Source organism: Melanotaenia boesemani, chromosome 14 (assembly GCF_017639745.1).
Source record: "Melanotaenia boesemani isolate fMelBoe1 chromosome 14, fMelBoe1.pri, whole genome shotgun sequence".
NCBI lineage: Eukaryota > Metazoa > Chordata > Actinopteri > Atheriniformes > Melanotaeniidae > Melanotaenia > Melanotaenia boesemani.
Window position 1 is genome coordinate 29,195,789 of NC_055695.1, and position 26,335 is coordinate 29,222,123.

Here is a 26,335-nt window from a genome sequence, read left to right on the forward strand (position 1 = left end):
ACAACTTAGTAGGTCAACCCAGGTTTTCTGGTATGAGCACGTTCGTGCCAAACCAACAGAGTTGACAACAAATGACCAATCATGATGGTATTTTCATGGCAGGCTGAAAAGCAACACAGCTGCTGCAGCCAAAGCAGGAAGAAAAGATGACAAAAGCTCCAGATTATGTGAATGCATGAAATTAGCCCTTCAGTATCTACAGCTGAACAATATTCCAATGCTACCATTACAGCAAAATTTATCATTTTGTATTTTATTAAAAACAGGGGGCTGGGTGAGTGTATAGTGATATATCAGTTGTATTATAAAATGGGTACGTTATTTTTGTTATGTAAAGCAGTTTGTGTTGCTTTCTGCATAAAAAACACTTTATAAATAAAGTTTGATTTTATTTTATTTGACCTGTGAAATATATCTAGTTTTCCATAATGTGCCAAAATGTGCTCTAGTGGCACTTCTGTGGGTTCTGTCTGGACATAACTTTGTTAAAACATCTGTTGCTCTTTCAAAGTTTACTTGTTTAGCTTCTACATTCAACCCAAACTAGAGTGGATATTGTAGGGGATTGTGGCTCATTTTTGGGGGGCACTACCCACACATTTAGCTGTGTCGCTCGTTCCACAGAAGCACCATCCTTACAAGTTATACCTCATTGTAAAAAAGACTAATCAGACTTTCCAAAGATGCATAATACAACACCAACTGATATTTATGAAGGGTAGAAAAAATCATCCAAATACAAATTTCCCTACTTTTTGTGCTAAGTTTATTTACAAAATTTGGTAAATTTGTTTCTATAAATATTTCTTATTTACTTATTTTCAATATTTTGGAAGATTTTTTTGTATTTTTTTTTAATTCCTTTTGCGAAAACAATATACCTTCATCACACCCAGTGGAAACCCAACGTAGGATGAGCCTGAAATTCTGATGATGGTAACCCAGTTTACGTTGCCTCGGGATTCATTTCTGTGTTCCTCTAAGTTTTGGTAGGAAAGGCATTTTTTCATAATATTTTCTTTACTAAGGAAAAATGTAGGTTGCTGTTTTTGAAAATCAGTTTTGCTTTGAGTTGCTTTCATTTCCGTCAGTGAGCAGGTGTTGTCTCATCCCATCAACTTTTATTAAGTGTGACTCATTTGAATGTGAGAGATAAAATACTGGAGAAAAAACAGGTTAGTTGAGAATCATTATATCCTGTTAACCAGCTGAAGATTGCGTTGGAAGGATTTTTTTCTGAAAAATCCTGTCGAGCCTCGGAGTCTGATAAACTATGGAAAATCCACAGATGACTGCTGCTTTCTCCTGGCAAAATCGGATTTTTCTGTCTCGCTAATCCCTTGTCACAATCTGCATCCTGTATATCTCTCTCCCTCTCCCTCTGTCTCTCTCTTTCTATGTGCAAATGTGTGTGTGTGTGTTGCCACAGAGTCCATCCCATTCTGTCAGGCCAGGCCACTCTTGATTGGGGACGTACATCCTTGCCTTGCCTGAGTGAGAACACTACAGCAGACCTGGGTCAGCAGTGATTACAAGCAGGTGCACAGATGCCTGAAGCAGAGGGGGGCTGAGAGGGAGTGGAGCAAAGTTTGGATGGTCTGTGCGATGCAACGAAGAGCATCATGTCCTCAATGAAAGGGGCACCTGTGCTGCCTTCGCTCAGCGGACTACTAGCCAGCAGCTTTGCTCTGTGGTGGCTCAACCAGGGGAACTCCGCTCTGATCTGACCGCCTGCTGGGACTGGAAGTGGATGGAAATCTCCAAGGTGTAAAAACAATGCGGTTGTGGTGGATTTTACTGTTTGGTTTTTGGAGCGTCTGCGGAGAACTGCCATTCATAGCGGAGAACAACGCAGCTATGTTGGTAAACTGGTGAGTAAATATCCAAACCATCTGTTGAGCTTTTCCGCTTTAGCTTAAAATCTGGACGTGCTGATGTGCATAATGTAATGAAATGACAAGGTTTGCTTATCACAAGTTGAATTCCTGTGTCGGTATTCTCATCCTCTTTGGCTAAACCTGTGAGGTCAGGGGTCACTCCGTCAACATGAGAGCAGAGCATGTTGCTGGGCTATTCTTGGCTTAAAGAGGGTTTGAAACTCAGATTAGCAACACTAATTAAGATCACTGGTTCTGTGTGACTTACCTTCCTTTTTTAGCTAGCTGACTCTGCTGTGTGTAAAAATGGACAAACAATCTAAACCTTGCTCTAATTCTGGATCTTCCACAACCATGAGCATGCGCAGTTTTTCCCCTAGCAACATCCTTAGCTCTTATACATCATCCAGTGTAAACAACTCCTGTCCTGTCAGATGCAGGATGAAGCATCCTAACTATTCCTGTTTGCAGCACAGCCATAGGAACCCCCTGCTCTGTAATAGTGACCACCAACAACCAAGCAGCAGGAATGTATTATTCTTTACATAACAGAATTAAGCCGATGTTGCTTGCCCCTCGCTCCACGAGACTCTTCCACAGTAGCCAATCCCTGAGCTGTGACGTCACTCGGTAAAAGCACAACTGATGGTGCTGCATACAGATTAACCCTACAGACCCAATGGCTCAGACCACGGATAAGTGATTTTTTCACCCCCCCTCTCCTCCTACCCTCCTCCCTATTCCACCCTCTCTCTTCTCTTGGCAGCCCCAGAGACAGCTGGCTATGTGTGGGAGGCACTCTCAAATCCTTGTGATTCATTCATTGTCTCTATCCAGTTTAATTTGAAAACATTTTTTTTCTCACAACATCTTTAGATGGCACACACTGTAATAACACACAGCTGAATAATAGGATGGAAGTGGAGGCTTAAAATTACAGCTCCTGCCTGAAGCTACTGTACTGACTGGTGCTACAATAGAAAATAAATAACAGTGATTAAAATAAAAAAGAGGGGACAGAAGCTGCAGTGCTGCTTGTGGGATAAATAGTATAAAAAGAAAGCAAAATCACACTTAATTGCAGAAAAATATTATGCTTAGCTGTGACATTGGAAATAATAATGCATATTTGCTTTTAATATCTTTTATTGTTAACAGCTACTCAGCCTTATATGTTGAGGTAATTTCAGTCTTTGTTTCTGGGTTTCCTCATATGAACTGTCCACGTCAGCTACCGTTTCCACATGCTTCCTATTGGCTTAACATCAGAGTTATCAGCAAACATGATTCATCCGTTCAGACCAAGCAGAGACTGTTGACGTGGATGTTGATGTAAATGGTTTTCTGCATGGTACTTCTCAAACTTTTTTCAACTTTGTACCTCCTGTAGAATAATTTTTCAGCCCAGTACCCCTTAAACCAGGAATGGGAGACCAGGAAAAATAACAATCTAATAACCTATAAAAAAAGAAAACTGTTCATTTTTCAGTGTGTTTCAGTGCAAAGACATACAAGTACATTATAATAATGTTTACATTTCATAAATGATTATTTTATAAAACATTATGAACAACCTGAAATTTGGATCTCATGTATTTGGTAGCTTTGGTTTGTCTGTCTGTCTGTTAGCAACATAACTCAAAAATTTATGGACAGATTTTGATTAAATTGTCAGGAAATCTTAGAAATGGAACAAGATGCGATTAAATTTTGGGACCTGGATCCAGGGAATTTTAGAAGGATTCTTTACTCTGGGGAAGTTGGGATAATTTTGCCAGTACAGCTTCTAACTAAAAAATAATGGCCACAATTATTTGCAAAATAAATAAATAAAAACGATAATGGCTCGGTGGAGGTCTGTGCCCTCTGAGTGCTTGTAGTTATTTATTAAATTAATTTAGCATATTTACACATTCATTCTAACTTATAGATCACAATGGATCCATAAAACCACAAAACCTCACAGGTATCAGGAAGTAAAAAACCCAGTATTTCATATCTGGATCAGAGTAACTTTTCCAGATGTAGAATTTAACTGAAATCTACATACGTGTAGATTTCCACATGTGTGTAGTAATCCTGACCTGAACTGACTCACTGTTATTATGTAAGAAAGATATAAAAGATAGAACAAGTTATCCCTTCTTAAAAAACTGCCCTGTACCCCCTGAAGTGTCTCCCAGTACCCCAAGCGGTACGTGTGCCACCATTTGAGAAACACAGCTGTATGGTAATAGTTCCTTTGTTTAAATTATTCTGTACAGTGAAAGCATCCATTGATGCCACTGTCCGTGATAACTAGTGAAAGCTGCAGGAAATGAGCAATCTTCTTGGTATTGGGGAGCAACATCTTCCATTTTGCAGCCCTGCTTTGCACAAAGTTTTTCTTGATTAACATTAACCAACGTCAGACTAACGATGCCCTCGATTGCTCACACTTTGTCTCACTTTGGTGTCTTTGATGGCGTCTGAAGACTTTAGCAATAGTTCTGAACCTTTCTTCAGTCTGATGAGGTCTTCATCAATCTCATTTTCTGGAGTTTTATAAAACAGAAAGACCTTTTGCATCTTATCTTCAGCCCACATCTGCTGCAGATGTCGCTCACAGAAAAGCATTATTGGATTAGTTTGTTATCTTTACACAGAAAATTGTTTCACAAGCAGTGAGATAAGTCCGTTTACTGTGAGTTCACCTCGGCTGGTGAAGATGTTTTCTGTCCCGGCCGTCTGACCGATCAGATGGTACTGGTTGAGCCGGGAGCCTTCCTCTGCCACCACCACTGACTTGGCTGCATCCTGAGTCCATGTGTAGACCACCTCTGAGACAGGATATGCATCTGGAAAACCACGAATATTTGCATTTGTTAAAAACTGAAAATTAACCATAAGCCATCTTTTAGAAAAACAAAGAATACTTTCACATCCTACTAGAAAGGTTGTTGAAAAGAAAAAGTACATTGGATTGTAGTTAACTAATCACTTCAATCTAAAGAAAGATCTGACAATCATGAGAACGCACACAAGCTCAAAAGAGGAGAAAATAATCTAATAATTCATATTTAAGAACAAATCTCAGGAAGAACATGAATAAAAAAGTACTGTAACCACGCATGATGGAGGCAGCTAACATCCAGTCCTACACCGTGGTGAGAATACGACTGATTGTGACTTTAAATCAAGATGACAAGCAGAAATGAGCTGAAGATCTATGAAACAGACTTTATTGTTGGGGCTGAAATGTCAGCAGCTCCAATCCAACAGACAACTCAAATCACCAATGTGTCAAAAAGAGCTGAGATCTGTGGTTTAATATCTAGGGCCAACATCAGTAAAGAGGATCTGCTGTTGTACAGGACAGTACGTCATGTAATGTGTCAGTGGACAGGAACGTAGTGAAGGATGTCATATTGCTTTTGCAAAGCGTCAAATCAGTTCAGATCCTTCACAGCAAGGAGAACCACACACGCCTGAAATGCTTGATCAAACATTTCTGTCCTTTGGTGGATTTTTTTCTTCCCAGCATGACAGCAAGACCCATCCACTGGTGACGATGGGTCCCTGAATGGCCTGAAGTTAGCTCATCCAATAAAAAAAAAAAATATCCTCCTGCAGAGTTCCACAGGTTTGTAGCATTACTGGTATAATACAGCTGGGCCATCCAGCTCCACCCACATCCAGGTGGTTTGTTATTGAGAAACTTCTAGATTCTTACTTTTTTCAACCTTTTATTGTTTTTTTGTTCCATATGCAGACTTGGATAAAAATGCTTTAGTCCATGCTGCATCTTCTTCATGGAATTAGTTGCAGAAAACATGGAGATTGACTGAGCTGATTTCATTTAGTGCTTTTAAATTCAAATTGAGAATTCTTGAGTTTGAAACCACTGAATGCACTAATTTTTCATGGTCTGTTTGTAAATATAATCTTTTTGTCTCTTATTTGTGTTTTAAACGTGTGATTTTGTAATTGTTGTATTTGCTGCTGCATATCTTGGACTGCCTTGAAAAAGAGGGTTAATCTCTAAGGGATTTTGATGGTTAAATAAAGGTTAAATAAAATAAAATAAAACACTGTCCCAACAACCTGTACAACCTGTCCTGGGTGTACCTCATCTCGCGACCAGAGATCGGCTATGGATTAAGTGGGGATGGATGGATGGATGGATGGATGGATGGAAAACAGAAGTAGAACACAAAGTCTTTTCGGTTTTAATGAGCATTAATCTCTCTACATGACCGTTTTTTAACGCTCGCTTAAAGTTCATCTTTCATGTCTTATGTTTTCAAGCAATTCTAGTTAAGCTATTACATAATGTGACTTCAATCTTCTGACTTACAATCTGAATTCTCGACCTTTTGTCTTTTTGGAGTGTTTAAGTGCAGATAAACTCATCAAGAGCATAAAAGAAATGAGCCATCAATAGTGGACGGTATCATTTGTGGTTGTTATTTCCATAATGTGATGATTATGTGAGCTGTAGCTCAGTCTTGGACTTGTTTAAGACAATGCTGCGCTGTCTTTAAGATGATAATCCACAGACTGGTGGGCTCAGGTCAAACTAAATTGCAGCTAAGTCTTGTAACACCACAGTTGCTGGATTAGTGCAGCACTGATAGATTGGACGCTGCACTGCGGTACAATTGACAAACACAGATTTAGTGCTTCTTCTTCGCAGTATGTGTGGAGTTTGCACTACAGCATCAGCGAATTCGACTTCTGTATTTGCAGAACTGCAAACAAAAGGCTTGAAACACTGTACATCAGCATAAAAAGGCAGCTGCAAACAGAACCTCAGCTGTGTTTCAGAGTCTGACTACATCTTTCATGTCCATTAACACATTACATCACAACATTAGTAACATCTACATATTGTGAAAGAAAAAGCTGCAGGTTGCATGTGTTTATTTATAGGTTGGCAGGTGAAGTTGAAGTGTAGCCAGGATGTGGACTGCATGATGAATTATCTTTACAAAAATCCTCTTTACACCCATTAAAGGTTGGTGTGGTGTGTCTGTTTTCTAGATGATCTTATTTGGTAAAGATCTGGGTGTTTGTATGGCAGCAGCAGTGGTCAGAACTCCAACATCATGTGATCTGTTTTTGAAACAGTGCCACGTCTGTCTGGACACTTTGAACTATTGTTGCTTTCAGTAATCACTCTTATTCTTACTGCCCATTAAGACGTCTGCTCCTAATAAACATCAGCTTAAAGTTATAAATAATAACCACACTTCTTATTCCATGAAATTGGATTTGAAAAAGTGAAGTGAAGACAGGTTTGAAAATCTGGGAACAAATCGTAGTTCTGCAGCTCTTCAAAAGTCCCAACAAATATCTGCAGCATGTTTAAATTTGTTCTGTTTTTAAAAGTTAAATAATGTATAAAATGATTACTTCAAGCACATTCGTTTATCAAACCTGACATTTAAAACTATGAGGGACAGTGCATCCTGCAAGTAGCAACAGACGTGGATAGTTGTCATCCTGCACGTTATGGTTGGATTTATCTGCAGCTGTTGCTGCTTTTAGGTGGAACCAATCACTTTTAAGTAAAAGCAGACATGTTTGCACGAATGGTGGCAAGAGGAGGTCAACTGGGAGAATGTATATGTTATTCAATCCAGCAGAATTCGTCTGAAATGGGTTCTAAACTCAGCTTAGTGGATAAAAAACATGCATGCAATGTTTCACAGTAACTAACAGTAGTTAAACTAACTGAGGCCAGCAGGAGCTATGAGAATTTTCTTTTTTGTATTTTGTGTTTCTTTTATTTCACTCAGAAAAAAGTCTAATTTACTGTTTAAAATGTGTATGATGGTTTAAAAGTGGAATTTGGGTCAGTAAACTTAATGCCAAGCTGGCAAGACACAGACTGTTCCATCTTTAGCTGTCCCTGGATGGCATGAGGCTCAGACATGAGAAATAACTGAGGATTTACTGGAGTCATGCATGTCTCTTGAAGCAGAGCCATGCGGCTGCAGCTTCATGTTTCAGGAACAGCTTACAACTCACAGAAAAAGAAATCACCAGTCATGACACAGCTCCTTTTTTCTACATTATTAGTTTCTTTTTGTGGAGTTTGTTTTTTAAGATGAACCTTTATTTAAAGGAAGAGATTGTAAGATTTTCTAGATTTTGAACATGTGAGGGACAGACTCTTTGAATGTGGTTTGAACAGGTTTTCATGCAAATCTGAAATAATGTTTTTAAAAGCTGCAAAAATTAAATTAATGAGACATGTTTCACCTAACTGGTGAGAAGAGAATAAACTAGGCAGCATTGTGTTGTCAGAGGATGGCCTGCATGAGAGAAAAAAAAACCGTAGAAGAAGAAAAAGGGCAAATTGTGTAGTCTTGTAGACCAGTCTTCCTCAATCCAGGTCCTCAGGACCCACTGCCCTGTATGACTTAGATGTGTTCCTACTCCAACACACCTGATTCAGATTAATTAACTTCCTTTCCAAGCTTGTTAACGAGCCATTTGTTTTAATTAGATGTGTTAAAGTAGGTTTACCTCTGAAACATGCAGGGCAGTGGGTCCTGAGGACCTGGACTGAGGAACATTGCTGTAGACAGCTCAAAGCACCTTAACACAACAAAGTGGAAAGACTGAGATGGAAAGACAAATCTTCAGGAAATATCTGTGAGGACTACTGTTGTCAAAAAAAATTGATTCTCAAACACTTATCGATTGTATAATTTAGTAAATAGTTAGATTTTAATTAGCAAAGGTATCAATACTTAAATGCCACGTTGGCATCAGCTGGTTCTTGAAAAACCCATCCACCTCTACCTATTTTAAACAGGCTCTGAGCGTTTGAACGTGCAGTGATGGGCCTTCACTGCAAAAAGAGTTCTTAGTTATTTTCTGTTAGACTTGGCTGCATTTCATAATATTTCTTGTGAGAGTCTTCCTAAATAAAAACTAATCGTATGGAAACAGGTGGATGCAACAAAAAGAAGAGATGCAGCATTTTGGGAATCATTTCTGCTTTCCTCTTTTTCCACTTTCAACAAGTCTAGCAAGCGTCATATGTTCTATGACTCAGAGTCTGTCCCTGTTTACAGTCCTCCATCAGTGTAAAATGAAGCATAAAAGTGAGGAAGAACTCTAATCAACATGTCTTCAAGTTCTGCGAGCATGAGACACATTTCAGTTTGCACCTGACAGAGATCTCAGAGGAAGCTGCTGGACTGACTGAGTAAACACACTGTGGGGAAATGAGAAGGTTCAGTCTAATTTTACTTTCTATTTGCGCTTCAGGTCTGCAGGTAAGCGTGCCTCCTCTTCTTTTATGAAGTTTAAGCCATTATTTCAACCATCAATGAGCGCTGAAAGAAAACACCATCAGAAATTGGATTATGCAACCCTTCAACCAAGTATAACAAGACACGAAAAATCACAGAAACAGAGGTGCAAAGAAAAAAAAAGAAAAAAAATTAATGCATATTTAAAGTGAATGACTTCGTATTTCATATTAAGTCTAAATTAATTAATAAATTATTATTACTGCAGTTTTATTAAAACATCAGAATGTATATTACCTCAGTTCAGAGACATTTTGGCTTGATTTAACAACAACATTATTATTATTATTATTATTATTATTATTAATAATAATAATAATAATAATTTAATTAAATAGATAAATAGCTTATGGTTTTTAGCCATTATATAAAACAGTCTGTGGACACTTTGGGTTCATTTGATGAAAAACAAAAAGCCAAATATCTCTATAAGGCTCAGCAGATATACTAGTCAGAACTTCTGTTCTTTGCACCTCTCAGAGTTGAAACCTATAAAAAAAACAACAAAAACAAAAACATAACGACTCTAGAAAGCTCAACAAGCTAATTTCAAATTATTAATACGATTTTAATTATTGAGCTTTTAAGGCAGTTTCAGAAAAACGTTTAGTTACCTTTAGACCAAACAAGATTAATCAGTTAGAAGTTAGCTTTTACCCTAATTGGATTTTTCGTTTTTACCCTGGGTTAACCTAACTGTGGCTTCATTTGGTCAGATGCGGCCTCAGTTTGGTCGATATTGCAAACTTGAACACAGCACAGGGCAAAGCATCAAATTCAAACCTCCGGGATATCATAGTACATTTTATATCCATAACACACTTTCTTTAAAACTGTACTGAGCACACAGCTGAACTGTTAGACCCACATGAGTTGGACTGATAGTAGCAGAGTTCAGTCCATGAAAGGTGATTAACACAACAGCAAAGGACAGGTCTGCTGCAGCTCCGAAAGCTTTGAGCTCCTGGGTGAGTGCTGTCCATTAGGTCAAAGGATTAGCTGAGGTTAATGGAGTTTGAGAAAAACAAGACATACAGCCCAGCAACTTTTACAGCTTAAAACCTAGCAGGAGTTAGATTCTATATGGGCGCATTAGGGTTTAAAAGTCATTTTCTGGTCAATAGAAAAGGACTGTTTATTAAGTTTGCAGGTCAATGTAACTTTTTCATCCCCCTGTAACAGATGATACTTGTATGTAGTTTACCAAAGCTGCTTAAACACAATTACAGAGCATCCAAGCTGAGAACACAGAGCCAGCATTTAAAATGACTGAAATGAGCGTAATAGTCCTTCTTTACTGAAGCTTGTTTTGGATATTTGGGATTTTTTTTAGCTAGTTTTAATGTTTTGTTTTCCCCCTTTTCATTACCAACTAGATGCGTAGTTTGTGATGGCCTGAATCTACTTTTCCATCCAAAGCACATTTTGACTAAATTTCCACAAACCTAGCAGAGGAATTATCAATTGCACTTTATATTTATGATTTTAAACCACAAGACTTTTTGTTTCCTTCAATACAATAAAATCATCAGCCCAACAATATTCTAATATTAACCCAAAGCAGAATTATCTTGTTACCTAAATATGAATAAAAGCACACAGTATGTGCATTAACTGAGATTTTTGCATATAAATGCTCTTTAATTGCTCTATGGAGGGTTTTTACAGCATCTTGAACACACGTTGCTCTTTTATCAACACATCCTAGAGGCTCCAGAGTTTTTTGGTCCACTTATGATAATTGACAACTTTGGGCTTGTTTTTCTAAGAACACCGTGTTTGTTTTATAGATCTGGTTGCATGTTTCTATCAGCAGATTTGGCAACCCAAGTTAAACACAAAGGCTGCAGCAAAAAAGGCAACACGCCTCCTGGGCGAGGGAGAAAAATAAAACTTTGTTTTGAGGGAAATGGATGTAATCAAAACTTTGGATGGGCTTTAACATTGCAGGAAAACGAAAGGCAAGTTCTGTCTGCAACTTTTTTAGCACCTTAACACAACCTCAATCCCAAAAAGGTTAGGAGGCTGTATAAAATATAAATAAAACCAGAATGTAATGATTTGGAATCTCATCTACCCATATTTTATTCCTAATAGAATATAAACGACATATCGGATGTTGAAACTGAGACAAAATATGAGCTGATTTTAAATCTGATGGCAGCAACACATCTGTAAAAAGTTGGAACAGAACAACAAGGGATGGAAAAGTCCAAACCAAAGAAAACAAGTGGAAGAGAATTTGACAACTTATCAGGTTAATTAGCAACAGTTAGTAACATGACTGGGTGTAAAAGGAGGATATTCGAGCAGCAGAGTGTCTCAGATGGAAAAATGGACAGAGGTTCACCAACATGAGACAAAATGTGTTTTAAAACTGCAGAATAAAAAAAAAAAAACAAAAACAAAAACAAAGAAAAAACTCCCACAAGACTTTGAAGATCCCACCACTACAGAGATTCAGGTGGAATCTCTGTAGGCATGGGACAAAGCTAAAAGTCAAAACTGGACATCACAAGAGCATGGCTTCACAGGGAAAGAATCCGGCTGCTGAACTGGCCTGCCTGCAGTCCAGACCTTTCACCAGTAGGAAACATCTGGAGCATCATGAAGGAAAGCTCAGCAACCAGGTGTCATTAGCATTTATTAACCAAAATGATTAATACTATTTTAATTATTGAGCTTTTAAGGCAGTTTCAGGAAAACGTTTAGTTACCTTTAGACCAAACAAGATTAACTAGCAAGTTAGAAAACTGTTTTACCCTAACTGGATATTTTGTTTTTACCCTGGGTTAACCTAACTGTGGCTTCATTTGGTCAGATGCGGCCTCAGTTTGGTTGATATTGCAAACTGAAAATAAACAGATTAAATAAATAAAATTGAGAAGGGTTCAAGATTCAGAGTGCTTAAATTAGCATAGTAGCTAAGAATGCTAAACTATGAAAGAGCACAGGGCAAAGCATCAAATTCAAACCTCCGGGATACAGTGCATCCGGAAAGTATTCACAGCACTTCACTTTTTCCACATTTTATTATGTTACAGCTTCATTCCAAATTATATTAAATTAAGCTCTTACCTCAAAATTCTACACACAATACCTCATTATGACAAGGTGAAAAAAGTTTTTTTTTAAGTTTTTGAATTTATAAAAAAATGGAAAACGAAGAAATCACATTTACATAAGTATTCACAGCCTTTACTTAATGCTTTGTTGATCCACCTTTGGCAGCAATTACAGCCTCAAGTCTTTTTGGATATGATGCTACAAGCTTAGCACACCTATCTTTAGGCAGGTTCGCCCATTCTTCTTTGCAGTACTTCTCAAGCTCCTTCAGGTTGGATGGGAGATGTCTATGCACAGCCATTTTCATATCTCTCCAGAGATGTTCAATCGGATTCGAGTCTGGACTCTGGCTGGGCCACTCCAGGACATTCACAGAGTGGCTCTGAAGCTACTCCTTTGAGATCTTGGCTGTGTGCTTTGGGTCATTGTCCTGCTGAAAAATAAACCGTCGCCCCAGTCTGAGATCTCGAGCGCTCTGGAACAGGTTTTCATCCAGGATGTCTCTGTATATTTCTGCAGTCATCTTTCCTTCTATCCTGACTAGTCTGCCAGTTCCTGCTGCTGAAAAACATCCCCATAGCATGATGCTGCCACCACCATGCTTCACTGTAGGGATGGTATTGGCCTTGGTGATGAGCGGTGCCTGGTTTCCTCCAAACATGACGCCTGGCATTCACACCAAAGAGTTCAAGCTTTGTCTCATCAGACCAGAGAATTTTGTTTCTCATGGTCTGAGAGTCATTCAGGTGCCTTTTGGCAAACTCAAGACAGGCTGCCATGTGCCTTTTACTAAGGAGTGGCTTTCGTCTTGCCACTCTACCATACAGTCCTGATTGGTGGATTGCTGCAGAGATGGTGGTCCTTCTGGAAGGTTCTCTTCTCTCCACAGAGGAACGCTGGAGCTCTGCCAGAGTGACCATCGGGTTCTTGGTCACCTCCCTGACTAAGGCCCTTCTCCCCCGATTGCTCAGTGTAGACGGCCGGCCAGCTCTAGGAAGAGTCCTGGTGGTTCCAAACGTCTTCCATATACGAATGATGGAGGCCACTGTGCTCATTGGGACCTTCAAAGCAGCAGAAATTTTTCTGTATCCTTCCCCAGATTTGTGCCTCAAGACAATCCTGTCTCGGAGGTCTACAGACAATTCCTTCGACTTCATGCTTGGTGTTTGTGCTCTGACACGCACGGTCAACTGTGGGACCTTATATAGACAGGTGTGTGCCTTTCCAAATCATGTCCAATCAACTGAATTTACCACAGGTGGACTCCAATTAAGCTGTAGAAACATCTCAAGGCTTATCAGTGGGAACAGGATGCACCTGAGCTCAATTTTGAGCTCCATGGCAAAGGTTGTGAATACTTATGTAAATGTGATTTCTTCTTTTTCCATTTTTAATAAATTCAAAAACTTAAAAAAAAACTTTTTTCACCTTGTCATAATGAGGTATTGTGTGTAGAATTTTGAGGTAAAAGCTTAATTTAATATAATTTGGAATGAAGCTGTAGCATAATAAAATGTGGAAAAAGTGAAGCGCTGTGAATACTTTGCGGATGCACTGTATCATCGTACATTTTATATCCATAACACACTTCCTTTCATTTTCAAATCTTATCAGTCTATATTTTATTTCCAATAGAACATAAACAGCATAGCAGATGTTGAAACTGAGACATATCACTGTTTTGTGGAAAATGTGAGCTCATATTGAATCTGATGGCATCAACACATCTGTAAAAAGTTGGAATGGGACAAGAAAAGGCTGTAATAGTAACTGGAGACAGGCTGTGTATAAAAATTGTGTAACAATTAAAAAAAAAAAAAGATCACACCATCTACACTGTATAATATCATCAAAACATTCAGAGATTCGGGTGGAATCTCTGTAGGAAAGAAAGCAAAATTCCAGCAACCAAGGCCCAGGATCCTGCATCAGACTAGGATGGGACAATATTCCTCTCTTAAAACTCCAGCAACTGGTCTCCTCGCTTCCCAGATGTTTACAGACTGCTGTTTAAAGATGCTACACGATGCGAAACATCACCCTGGAGCTACTTTTTACAGACGTGCTGCTGCGATCTGCTCATACTTTCATGTGTTTTTTTCCGGGCTGCAGTGGTGTGGTTGATGGAGGGAGGGGTTGGAGTTGGGCCTTTCTGAGTGGAGTCTGCTTGTTCTCCCTGTGTATGTGTGGGTTCTTTCCAGGTCCTCTGGCTTCCTCCGACAGTCCAAAGACATGCATGTTAGGTTACTCATTGTCTCTAAATTCTCTCTAGGAGTGAGTGTGAGTGGTTATTTGTGTCTCTGTGTTGGCCCTGCGATGGAATGGCAACCTGTCGAGGGTGTGATAACCTAGTAGCTACTGGGATAGATGCCAGCTCCCTGTGACCCTGCACTGAAAAAAGTGGGTGTAGATGATGGATTGACTAATATTACCCATGAGATGGTAAAATGTCTCACTTTCAACATCTGATACTGTATGTCTGTGTTTGATTGGGATAAAATATGGATTGATGATCATTCCATTCTCTTTGTATTTATATTTTACATTGGGTTTGCATGGTACCGTCTTGTTTAGATTAAGATCAAGAACATTGCTGTGCAGGCCCACAGTATAATTACTGAGTTTACTTTTAAAACGGACATGTATGAAAGCAGGTGGAAAGAAATGCAGTTATTGTCTCTGTTTGTTGTCTTCGAAGCTGCTTCGTCCTGTTGCTCTTGTTAACATAAATTAAGGGGAATTATGTTAAAATAATCTTTCTTCCTTACACTGAACCTCCAGGCAAAGTTGTCTATACTTAAACTTAAGGAGAGCAAAGTCAGCATTATGACGGGTCTTCTTAGTGACGTGGGCGTGGATAAGTATCTGCATGTGGCTCCGAGGCCCAGGATCACCCTCCTCCATACGTCATTTGGGAACACCTTGACTGCTAATCTTACACCATGTTTGGCTGAAACTGACTGGCTTAAGAGTCAAGAGGAGGGCGTTTTATCTGTTCAGGTGCAAGGTGTACAATTGAATTTTTAAAGGTTACCTTGGTGAAGAGTGGACACTGCTAGCTGTTTCCAGTGTGAGCGTATATTTGTTTCAATGTTTCCCATTAGACAGAGCTAAGGCAGCGAAGGAGGCAGCAGAGCAGCCTGACATGTTGATTAATGGCTTAATCAAGAGTAGTGTGTCAGTGTCTAGATGGCTATCTCCTGCACCGCCACAACAATAGCTTTGCACCTGAGGGACACGGGCTGTCAAACACACTGAGATACACCCGTTGCTACGTCCTTTGCAAGGATAAAGACTCTGAAACTGAAGCTGTGTCAGAGCTACATGCTACTTTCTCACTTGTGTCCTTGTTTTATGTGGCTTTATGCCCACCGGTGTTCAAACTGCTGACAGGAAACATTTATATTTTTCCTTTTCCTGCATTATTTAACGCAGATACTTCATGCATGCAGGTGTATTTACTCACAGCTTCCAAATTTAAGGGGACAAGCATGGGTGTCCATGGGGAAATCTTCCAGCTGCATGGGGCATTCTGCTGAGATGGTGAGCCTGAAAGAGGAAAATAAGCATCCAAAGTTGGAAAACTGCAAATATAATGTGACTTTAACTTTATGAACAGCAATTTCGCAGACAAGCATAATCATTTCGTCTTTTGCTTAGTCCAAAGCAATAAGCAACTTAGCCACAGCAGGACTCATAAAAAAAAAAAAAAAAAAAAAAAAAATATTCAAAAGTGAGTGTGAAAGTGAGCTTGATCATTTTGATTTGTGGAGAAAGGAGGCCATCTATCTGTGGAGTCACAGCAGAGCACAAACTAAGCTTTAGTGGAAATAAAACAAACAAGCTCCCACAGTTGGTGTGACTGGACTGAACTGAGGCTAACACCCTGGTGTAACGCTGCCCTCTGCTGGCTACACTGGGAACAGCCACAGTTCTTCTTCGTGATAACACACCATAAGAACACATGATATTTTATATATACACTAATAATATCTTATTTTGAATTGGTCAGCTGCGGTATTAAAACTAGCTGTCTGATATTGTTGGAGCTGGGGGCAGAAGTCTGCACACTGGGGACATTTCAGCATATTAAAGGGCATCTGCTGTCTCAGCTGTCTTAGTGAAGGTGGGCCACTGCACCAATAAGCAACCTTTAATGCACGAGAAAAGACAATATAAATACTGATGAGTCTGGAATTTCCTGCATTATACTGATATGTTATATTGCATGATAATCAGTGAACCTTCATGACTCGAATGCTGTACCTCTCTTCTGGACGATTCCGCAAAACTTGACTGCGTTTGATACGAGAAAGGATACGAGTTGTATACCGGATCTTGTTTTTACTGGATGTAAAAAAAATCTGCAGATCAGAAAACATTTTTAAGTTCAATGCTTGAGATTCTTTGACTTCAGCATTTCAAATGTAAATGTTAATTTAATGTGTTTCAGTTTTGGACCTTTCACCAGAAAAAAAGGCTCATCAGGTTGGAGGAAACTTGAACATTGTTTTTCTCTCTTATGAGCTCAAGACAAATAGATGAACTGGGTTATCAATAAAAGAATGAGAAATAATTGTCGACTGCAGCCAAAGCTTGTGGCAGTAACACCGTGCAGATGCAGTAGTTGTTGTTTAATCCCTGTTTTCTACAAGCTGAATTACTCACACGTGTTTTTACTATAAATGTGCAAACCTGCCTTAATTCTTGGTGTCATAGATTCAACAAGGTATTGGAAACATTCCTCAGAGATTTTGCTCCATATTGACATGACAGCATCACACAGTTGCTGCAGATTTCCTCTGACCTCTGTCATCTACAAGTCATCCGGTCCAGACAACTGCTGTTCGCTGGATATTTTCTTGTCTTCAGACCGTTCTCTGTAAACCCTAGAGATGGTTGTGTGTGAAAATCCCAGTAAATACTCAGACCAACAATCATGCTACATTCAAAGTCAATAAATCCCCATCCTTCCTCATTCTGATGCTCAGTTTGAACTTCATCAAGTCGCCTTCACCATGTCTACATGACTAGATGTGTTGAGTTGCAGCCCTGTGACTGGCTGGTTAGATATTTGTGTTAAGCTGCTGAAGATGTGGGCCTAATGAAGCGGATAATGAAAGATCTGTTTATGTAACAACTAAAAAAAAAAGATAATCACTGCCTTTCCTGTTAACACACTCAGATGCCTGGTCTTTTTTCAAACCATCTACCAGATCATATAGAGCAGTGGTTCCCAACATATTTTCCTTGCGGACTCCCTTCATGCAAATACAAAAAATCTGTGGACCCCCACTGCCCCACTCTGTGCTGAAACCATGCTTGTTTTTCATGATATTCATTAGTGAGATTCTCACCATAAATGCTGCATTCTGGCTGAATCCTGACCAACACGTAGCTTTACTTTTTATTTATTTATTTTTTACAGGGACAAATCATCTGATTAGAAAGTTCGTGTTTTTAGGAGGCCAAAAGGCCAGTTCCATGTGAACAAAATGCCCAGATGATTAAAAATAGTCTTAATATTTAATCACAATGGCTCTAAATGGCCAAAGCCTCGGGGACCCTCTTGGGGAGGGGGGGTTCCCTGAACAGAGCCCTGCACAACGTTGCACTGCCTGGATCAAAACTGTGTCTTCTCTGAAAGATATTTTCATGCTACAGCAGTTACAGCACTGCAGACTACGATACTTGTTCTCTGAGCTAATGTAGGAGAGGAGAGTAATGCATGCATAAAATGTTTCCCTAATAGTCTCATTCCCAGTACACAGACCCATTAATGGGCCATTGTGAACTCATTTCTACTAGCTTATAGCACTGGCAAATGTACAGAGAATTTGTAGCTATTTTAAAGGGAGTGGATCAATAATCATTTTTGACATGCAGCCATTTCCGTCTCCTTGAACTTGTGTTGTTAATATTTGATTCGGAGGATTTATTATACCGATAACATGATGACCCAGCAGTGAAATGAAAATGGCTGTAAATGAGATAGTTCCATCATGACAGGATGCATCTCTCTGTAGGACAGAATCAAACAAACTATGTGTCACTTACTCATAATAAGTAGATAAGCATGGTTTAACTAGTGGGTGAGGAAAAAAAGCTATTGCAGCCCTTAAAACAACAGAAGCTACAAAGAAGATGTATGTATGTCCGTGGCAGCTCGTGTGTTTAAATAACCTTTAAGAAGGCTATCACAGGTGCTAAAAGCAGTAATAAGAGGGAACAGATTGTGCTGTTTTCCTGCAGAAATGAAGGCTTCTGCAATGGAGCTGTAGAGTTAATGACATAATTTCAGAAGGACACAAAAGCTGGGTCAAAGTAAACATTTCAAGTTCCCCTGACCTCCAGCTTACTGTACGAGGACAACATAATGATGCATCAATGCCCCACAGAGACACGCAGAATGAGTGTGTGGGCTGTGTCAGAGCAGGGTCTTAGAAGCCATTAAACACAAAGATGAGGCTGATGGAGGTTTTAGTCATCTCTCCATTTTCTAATTGGATTACACAACATGTCTAAACAGCAGCACTCAGCTCTTATGAGTCAGCGTTTTGGATGTAACTCTGATTGGAGAAGGAATGTTTATCCTACTGCAGCCCGGGACGGCTGGTCAGCCTCGGGGGTCCAAGCTCACCTCATGGTGTAGAGAAGAGTCCCGTCATCTTTGAGCCGCAGGAGCTTGTTAGGTGTGGTCATGTTATGTGCGATGGACTTCTTCCCGTTTAGAAAGAAGGTGTCGGGGGTCCAGATGTTGCTGGCTAGGAGGTTATTCAGGGGCAGCATCTCCATCGGGCCTTTAAAGCGAAGTCTCTCATCTTTCCAGCTTTGACGGAAAAATACATCAATGGTGTATTCCTGCAACAACAAAAAGTAAATAAATAAATAAATTACTAAGACAAGGGAGCTAATGCGATGAATGCTCTGTAAGGAGAGAATAAAACTATATTAAACACATAAATACAACCCCAATTCTAAAAAAGTTGGGACTTTATTTAAAATGTAAATAAAAACAGAATACAATGATTTTCAAATTTCATAAACTTATATTTTATTGCCAAAAAACCATAAACATCATATCAGATGTTGAAACTGAGACATTTTGCTATTCCTTGGAAAATATGAGCAGATTGTAAATCAGATAGCAGCAACACGTCCAAAAAAAAAGTAATTCCAGGGTGATGTTAGGTATTTTGTGGCATCCCCTCTTCTTTTAACATCTGTCTCTAAACATCTGGGACGTGAGGAGAGCAGCTGCTGGAGTTTTAGGAGAGGAATGTTGTCCCATTCTGCTTTGATGCAGGATTCTAGCTGCTCAACAGTCAAGGGGGCCACTGCTACAAGACCACAGGTACTGCTATGGACAATGTGTAGCAATGTGTAGGACTGTAAACAGTGTCTATGTTGCTTTACTTCACTTTATTTTCACTATCTACATTTGCAGTTTTATTGATGTTTGTTTTTTTATTGTTGTAAGTCCTGCTGAATGCCCAAGTTTCCTTTTGGGTCAATAAAGTATTTACCTGTCTATCTATTCTAAATGAGCTTTGGTCCAGAGAAGACAGTGGTGTTTCTGGATCATATTCACATCTGGCTTCTTCTTTACATGATGGAGCTTTAACCTGCATTTGTGGGTTTCAGAGTGAACTGTGTTCACAGACAGTGGTTTCTAGAAGCCTTACTGAGTCCATGCAGTGATTTAAAGTAGAGAATCATGTCTGGTTTTAATGCAGTGCGGCCTGAGGACCCCAAGATCAACAGCTTCCAGTTTGAACCTTCAGCTTTGTCCTGTGCATACAGAGATTCTGCCTGATTCTCTGAATCTTTTGATGATATTACACACTGTAGATAGTGGAATCATCAAAGTCTTCACAATTTTACATTAAAGATTATTTTTCTGAAATTGTTCCACAATTTTGAGACCCAGACTGGTGAACCTCTGTCCATCTTTCCATCTAAGAGACTCTACCTCTCTGAAATGCTCCTTTTATACCCAGTCATGTTACTGACCTGCTGCCAGTTTACCAGATAAATTGTCAAATGCTCCTCCAGGTGTTTTATTTGTACCATTTCCAGTCTTTTGTTGCTCCCATTCTAACTTTTTTTTAGATGTGTTACTGCCATCAAATTTAAAATGAGCTAATATTTTTAATGAATATTTTCCTGTTTTTTTTGTTTTTTTTTCTTTTGTTTTTTGTAATTCACATTTTACACAACATCCCAACTATTTTGAAACTGGGGTTGGAAGTTGTGTTTAATGCATATTTGGTGTTTGATGTCTGCAGTAAAAAGGTGAATGTGAATCTGAAAGCAAGTTTCTTTGTCTGTGTTGCAAGTCAACATTATATATTTAACATATTTTTTAACCTTCAGGAAAAGTATTCCAGAAAATTGCCAAAACAAGCTCAGACCCGTAAGGGTTAAAGGTTGGCGAGAACAGATTTTAATACAGATTTACACATATTTATTGTATTGCAATGCAGTCTTCAAAGCTGAAATATGACTTACTGGAAAAAAAGAAAGAAATGTGAGTTTCTTACCATTTCAGTGTCTGAGACTGGACCAAAGCTCGTAACAAAGATGTTGGTTTTGATCTCCGTCACCTTCTCTGTGAGAACAGAACATAATGAGTTCGTATGCATGTTATTATCCACCTGATGTGAGGGTTTGCCTTTTGTTACCCACACGCCGAAGTTAGGTTGCTGCGTTTTGTCAAATTTGGGATTATTTGGAGGATTGATGACAGCTGGTTCCATCATTTAAAAAAGTTAAATGAACAATTACTGACATCTAGTGGTGAAGATGAAAATAGCAACAATATCAGACACTGTCATCACACTGGACACTTTTGCCAGATGTTTCTACTCCAACAAACAACCAAATCTCATGACACATTTACATCACCAGGGTTGAAGGCCTCAGACCTTTTTTTTCTTAACTCATATGACTCATATTAAATTTATTTTGGGGCTGCATGAACCCATAAATCTGATCTTCTTCCAATCAATCAGCCATACTGAGTGTGTAAAAACATTTCTATGCAAAGTGTGGAACATACTAAATTATACTTAAGAATATGTATAAATATATTCTGAGCTCTGACCATGTTTAAGTGCGGGATCTTTGGGTAGAACAGAGAAACATAGAAAGCATTGCTGGTATAACAGCAGTCAGTCTCAACATCCACAAGTTCTTCTCCTCAAAACAATAATTACAAAATCAGTAATTATATTTAATTTGAAATAGACGTGGTGTGACAGACGGGCGTTTGAAAACGTCTCATGGTTCATGTGGCGTTCTCTGCACTCCGCAGTGAGTTGGTCTTCAGAGAGCTGATCTGCTTGATGAGATTTCAGAGCAAATTTTGCTTCCTGCAGTGATGTGGGACCTTTGTGGTAGACATACTAACAGCACAAAAGCTATTCTAGTGCAAATCCAAGCAGGCTTTTGGTCACTGGCATGAAGTAGGAGACAAATTTGACATTTCCCAACCCTCTCTGAGCTAGATCGTGCCATCCATGTTGGACACTAGCATTGTAGAATATACTCTACTCTTAGTTCTGATTGTGATATCAAACCTTTTCTGTTTTCCTGATAGAGATCGCTTCTCTGATCCTAACTGCACTCTTTCTCTCTTGCTGCATTTTAGTTGTGATCAATAAAATCTATTTTCTTGTTAACAACATTGTTAAATATCATTTAACTCCTGCTTGTGTGCTTTTATAAATGTGCCTCTATTATGTTAATGTTTTTATTTGTGTTGCCTCATGTATGAAATGCACCGCATATGATTGAACTAAAACCCAGTATTTGGATGGTTTCAGCCTCAGCACCTCTCCATTTCACAAGCAATCTCCACGTGATGTCTAAAGAGCTGTATTACACATGTGATTTGTGAAGTTCATACAGATGGCCTGTGCATGTTTGATACATACAGATATTTTTGTACTTACATCTAAAACGTATTAATAAGCTGGAATTTAACACAGCTTCTATGAAAGGTTGATAAATGAGGATCCTGCTTTTTGCTTATACGTGTTAGTATAAACTTGCTGCATGACTACAGCGATACTAGCCACAGCTGCAAGAGAATAAAAGAAGAAATCTGATAAGATGTGCAAATTTGTTTGTCGTGCTCTAATTTGCTTCCACATTTCAGAATTAATTGTGTTACATATATGACATTTTCTGGTGTTAATGACGCATGTAAAATGGTATACGTCCACATGAAAGCCAGGTCTGAACTGAATCTTAACAGCTTGGCTGCAGTTTAAACATCCTCTTGAAACAATTCTTGAAAACAAATATTTCCATCATCTGCATGTTTGTCATTTTTACAACAGCTGCATGCAGCCTGTTCCTCCTGCACAGTCTTTAAGATGTCTCTGCTACTCTTTAAATTCACTTTTTACTATATTTCTTCCACATTGCAGCTGCTAAGCTGCAAAAAAGTAGCAGCAGAAACTTTTTTAATCACATCATTTTGATCTGGCTCACTGTCGCCCCTGTACAAGGTCACAGATTCCTCTTCCTCGTCCTTCTTTGCTGCCCTTGAACATTGTCTCTTTTATACACATTACAGAAGTAATGTGACAGTTCTGCCATGTAGAAGAACCCAGAAGATTGATAGATAAAAGCATCTGTTCCATAGTAATAAAAATATTTATTAATTCTTTCCTTTAAAAAATTAGATATTGACTAAAATATCTACTCACTGGCCAATTTTTTAGGTACACCCGTTCTTGTTAACACAAATATCTGATCAGCCAATCACATGACAGCAACTCAACACATTCAGTCATGTAGACATGATGAAGACAACTAAGCAAACTAAGCATCAGAATGAGGAAGAAAGGAGATTTAAGTGACTTTGAACGTAGCATGGTTGTTGGTCTGAGTATTTACTGGGATTTCCACACACAACCATCTCTAGGGTTTACAGAGAATGGTCTGAAGAAGAGAAAATATCCAGTGAGCAGCAGTTGTCTGGATCAGAATGTCTTGTTGATGTCAGAGGAGAATGGACAGACTGGTTGGAGATGATAGAAAGACAACAGGAAGTCCAATAAGCACTGGTTCCTACCAAGGTCTGCAGAACAGCATCTATGAACACATAACACGTCCAACCTTGAAGCAGATGGGCTACAGCAGCAGAAGACACACCGGGTGCCTCCTGTCAGCTAAGAACAGGAAACTGAGGCTACAATTCACACACACTCACCAACACTGGACAATAGAAGATGGAGAAACGTGGCTGGTCTGATGAGTCTCCATTTTAGTGTCTTGTTGTCAAGTTTTAAAAAAAAACAGACTTAACTAAAATCTTTTGGACTGATATGAAGATGCACTGCATATTCTAACCTATCTACACCTCTAATCTCTGTGTTTTGTAAGTTGTAGGTTTTGCAGGTTAGAAAAGTTTAATTTGTGAACTTCAGGAACACAGAAAACAGCATGTTCAGCAAATTAACATAAAAATCACATTTATACAAAAACAAGATTTCTTTTAATAAAAATAAGAATGTGACGTAACATAAATGCAACATTAAAGTATTACAGATGTTTATGATGCGAGTTTCTACTGATGGTATCGATCAGATGGCATATTTTTATTCCTCCATCATGATGAGAACTTTTCAGCTGCTGCAGAGCAGACGAGCCATTCAACCAGTAATACAGATATAACGGCTTGTTGAAGGTCACAGCAGCCCAGCTTCAGCGTATGTTTGCAGTAACATTAAATCATTCTTACAGGAGGTCTAATCAGGTGAGAGTGTGTCTTTGTCTCGTAATACAGTCACTTTTTCTTTGTCTGGGCTGAGCAGAGGGCTCGCCCCTAATACTTTCCCCAAAGATGAGGAGGTGAGCTTACCTCCCAGTCCAGGGCGAAGTCGGTTGTCATAACCATCGAGCAGTCCATCCAGGATGCGAGTGAAGATGGTGATGTTGTCATTTAATTCCGCCTCTTTGGGAGTTCCAGTTACATCCTGGGTGAGGCTGGATGAAAGAGAAATTTTAGATACAAAAAAAGAGACAAAGAAAAAAAAAATCCTAACTTTCTTAATCTATAAAATCAACTGTTTTTAACCTACTTTTGTTTATTTTCCTTGAGTAGACAGTAAGTCAGAATGACATCACATTACTGAAGTTAGTTCCTTACCCCAGACGGCAGGTGATGCTCAAAAGCAGAACACAGAACCAAAGACGTCTCATTGCAAAGCTGTAGCACATTCCATCGCCCATTCCTGAAAACACACACTTCTTTAGAACTACAATAACCAGGTAATTCACCTCAGTGCCCAGAGACTGTCTTGGCAACACTAAGGAGCATTTTCTAATTATTTAAAAACAGAGTAGCTCTTGTTCAGTCAGTTTTACTATAGATACAAAATCCAAAAACAGCTTCACAGCCTGGAAATCTAATAAATCCAAATCAGTAATGACGATGAGTTCAAATGCATCCAAGCAACCTTCATTAATCTGCTGCTGATGTCTGTCTAAAAACAGTTCTGGAGATCAGCATGTCCCTCCTTTCTGTATTTCCCGCAGTCCACCCATGCACAACATATCTCATTGCAAGAACCCGACTTCTTGTTCGCTGGAGTTGACTCCTGCACAGTGGAGCTACACTAAAAGCTCTACCTGCACCCCTCTGTGCAAGATTCTCCACAGGCACAGCTGAAATACTCTTTCTGTACCGCAGCTGGACAGACACGCTCCAACCCCCCTTTTTCTTCTCTCTTGAGAGCGCGCGCTACCCTCCATTGCATCCCTTTCATGTACAGATCTCAAAAAGCCCGATTAAAACAAAGCACCTCCTCTCTTGCTCCGGCTCTCATCACCAAGTTTAGGGAGTAGGTGTCCTACTGTAGCGGCGGCAGAAGCAGCAGAGCTGAGGGCTTGCTGGACTCGCTCCTGAAGACTACCCTCCTCCGCCTCTTCCTCCAAAGCCCACACACGTCCCATTACATCTCACAATGTTCTGGCCTAGAACAACACTCTGCTGCACAGGCACAGAGCCGCAGTTTGAGCTTACCACACACGACGATGCGCAGTCAAACTTCTCTCAGACGCAGATTGCACCGCCTCGTATAATTGGCATCAGTTCCTCCTCAGGACGCCTCCTCCACCCCCGCATATTAATTTAATTTTGGAAACAGAAAAGGAAGGCGAAGAGGGAGGGCGGGAAAAAGAAGACTAATTTCACTGTCAGCGAGGTTTATTTCTCTCCCTGAACTATTAAAATGTTGGAAGCGAAAAAGAAAACGTCTTCCCAACACTTCTGCTGACTGACTATCCTTTAGTTGGTCTCTGAGGAGCCACGAGCGCACAGCCAGCTTAGCACAAAATCCAATACTGTGTCCAGCGGCAAAGTACGGTGTAAAATGTGGACTTCGGTGCGATTTGAGCAGGCGAGCGTGCAGAAAAGCGGGAGGATGGGTGGTCAGAGAGTGGAGGGGAGATGGAGAGAGGGAGGGAATGAAACACTTACCGTGTTGGTGTTTTAAAAGCTAATTTTAAACACTTCTCCCATTTACCTCCTTTTCTGTGGCCCCGATTAAAGTGGGACACAACATCTAACTCAACACTCCACACACTGAATCATTCAGGCAGAGACAAAAGCACCAAACTCCATGGATAAATGAGTGTTTCATCAACATATAAATACTTAGAAAAAAGGATGTTTGAATAGCATCTTTTGGATAGTAGCTCCAGCAGTATGCCACAAACAGAGGCGAGTCTAGAGAATCTTTTATTTGGGGGGCCGGGCAGGAGCTTAGACCAAGGGGCAACCTTCACCTGCAAAATGTGAAGCCAATGCAGAAGTGCAAAAAATTGCAGTTCACCCCTCATCCGCTAGGGGCTGGCTCCAAAACAGAGTCAATCCCCATAGACTCCCATGTTAAAAAGACCAACCTTACAGCAGAAATAAACATCTTTGTGACTAAGATGACTACTGTGATTACTTTGAGGGGGGTAATTATTTTTTCTAACTCATCCATATGAATGTTATTTAATCTTGAAATTCGTCATAATTTGGATAATTGGATAATTTTGATTGACAGGTAGCCAATTTAGCCG

At 39.5% G+C, this 26,335-nt stretch overlaps 1 protein-coding gene across 4 annotated transcripts in view; it reads right to left on the reverse strand.

Moving 5' to 3' along the window:
• The window catches only part of gabra5 (gamma-aminobutyric acid type A receptor subunit alpha5), a 32,483-nt gene extending 6,837 nt beyond the window's left edge, over window positions 1–25,646 (reverse strand). The window contains exons 1-7 of one of the 4 annotated variants that reach the window (XM_042006303.1): window positions 25,290–25,646; window positions 24,414–24,498; window positions 24,126–24,250; window positions 20,794–20,861; window positions 18,891–19,111; window positions 15,717–15,799; window positions 4,571–4,714 (exon numbers count right to left, since the gene is read on the reverse strand). In XM_042006303.1, coding sequence (XP_041862237.1) covers window positions 4,571–4,714; window positions 15,717–15,799; window positions 18,891–19,111; window positions 20,794–20,861; window positions 24,126–24,250; window positions 24,414–24,496 — 724 coding nt within the window. In that variant the 5' untranslated portion in view covers window positions 24,497–24,498; window positions 25,290–25,646. The other 3 variants (XM_042006302.1, XM_042006305.1, XM_042006304.1) reach the window with 3 other exon arrangements.
• Between the last annotated feature and the right edge of the window lie 689 nt (window positions 25,647–26,335).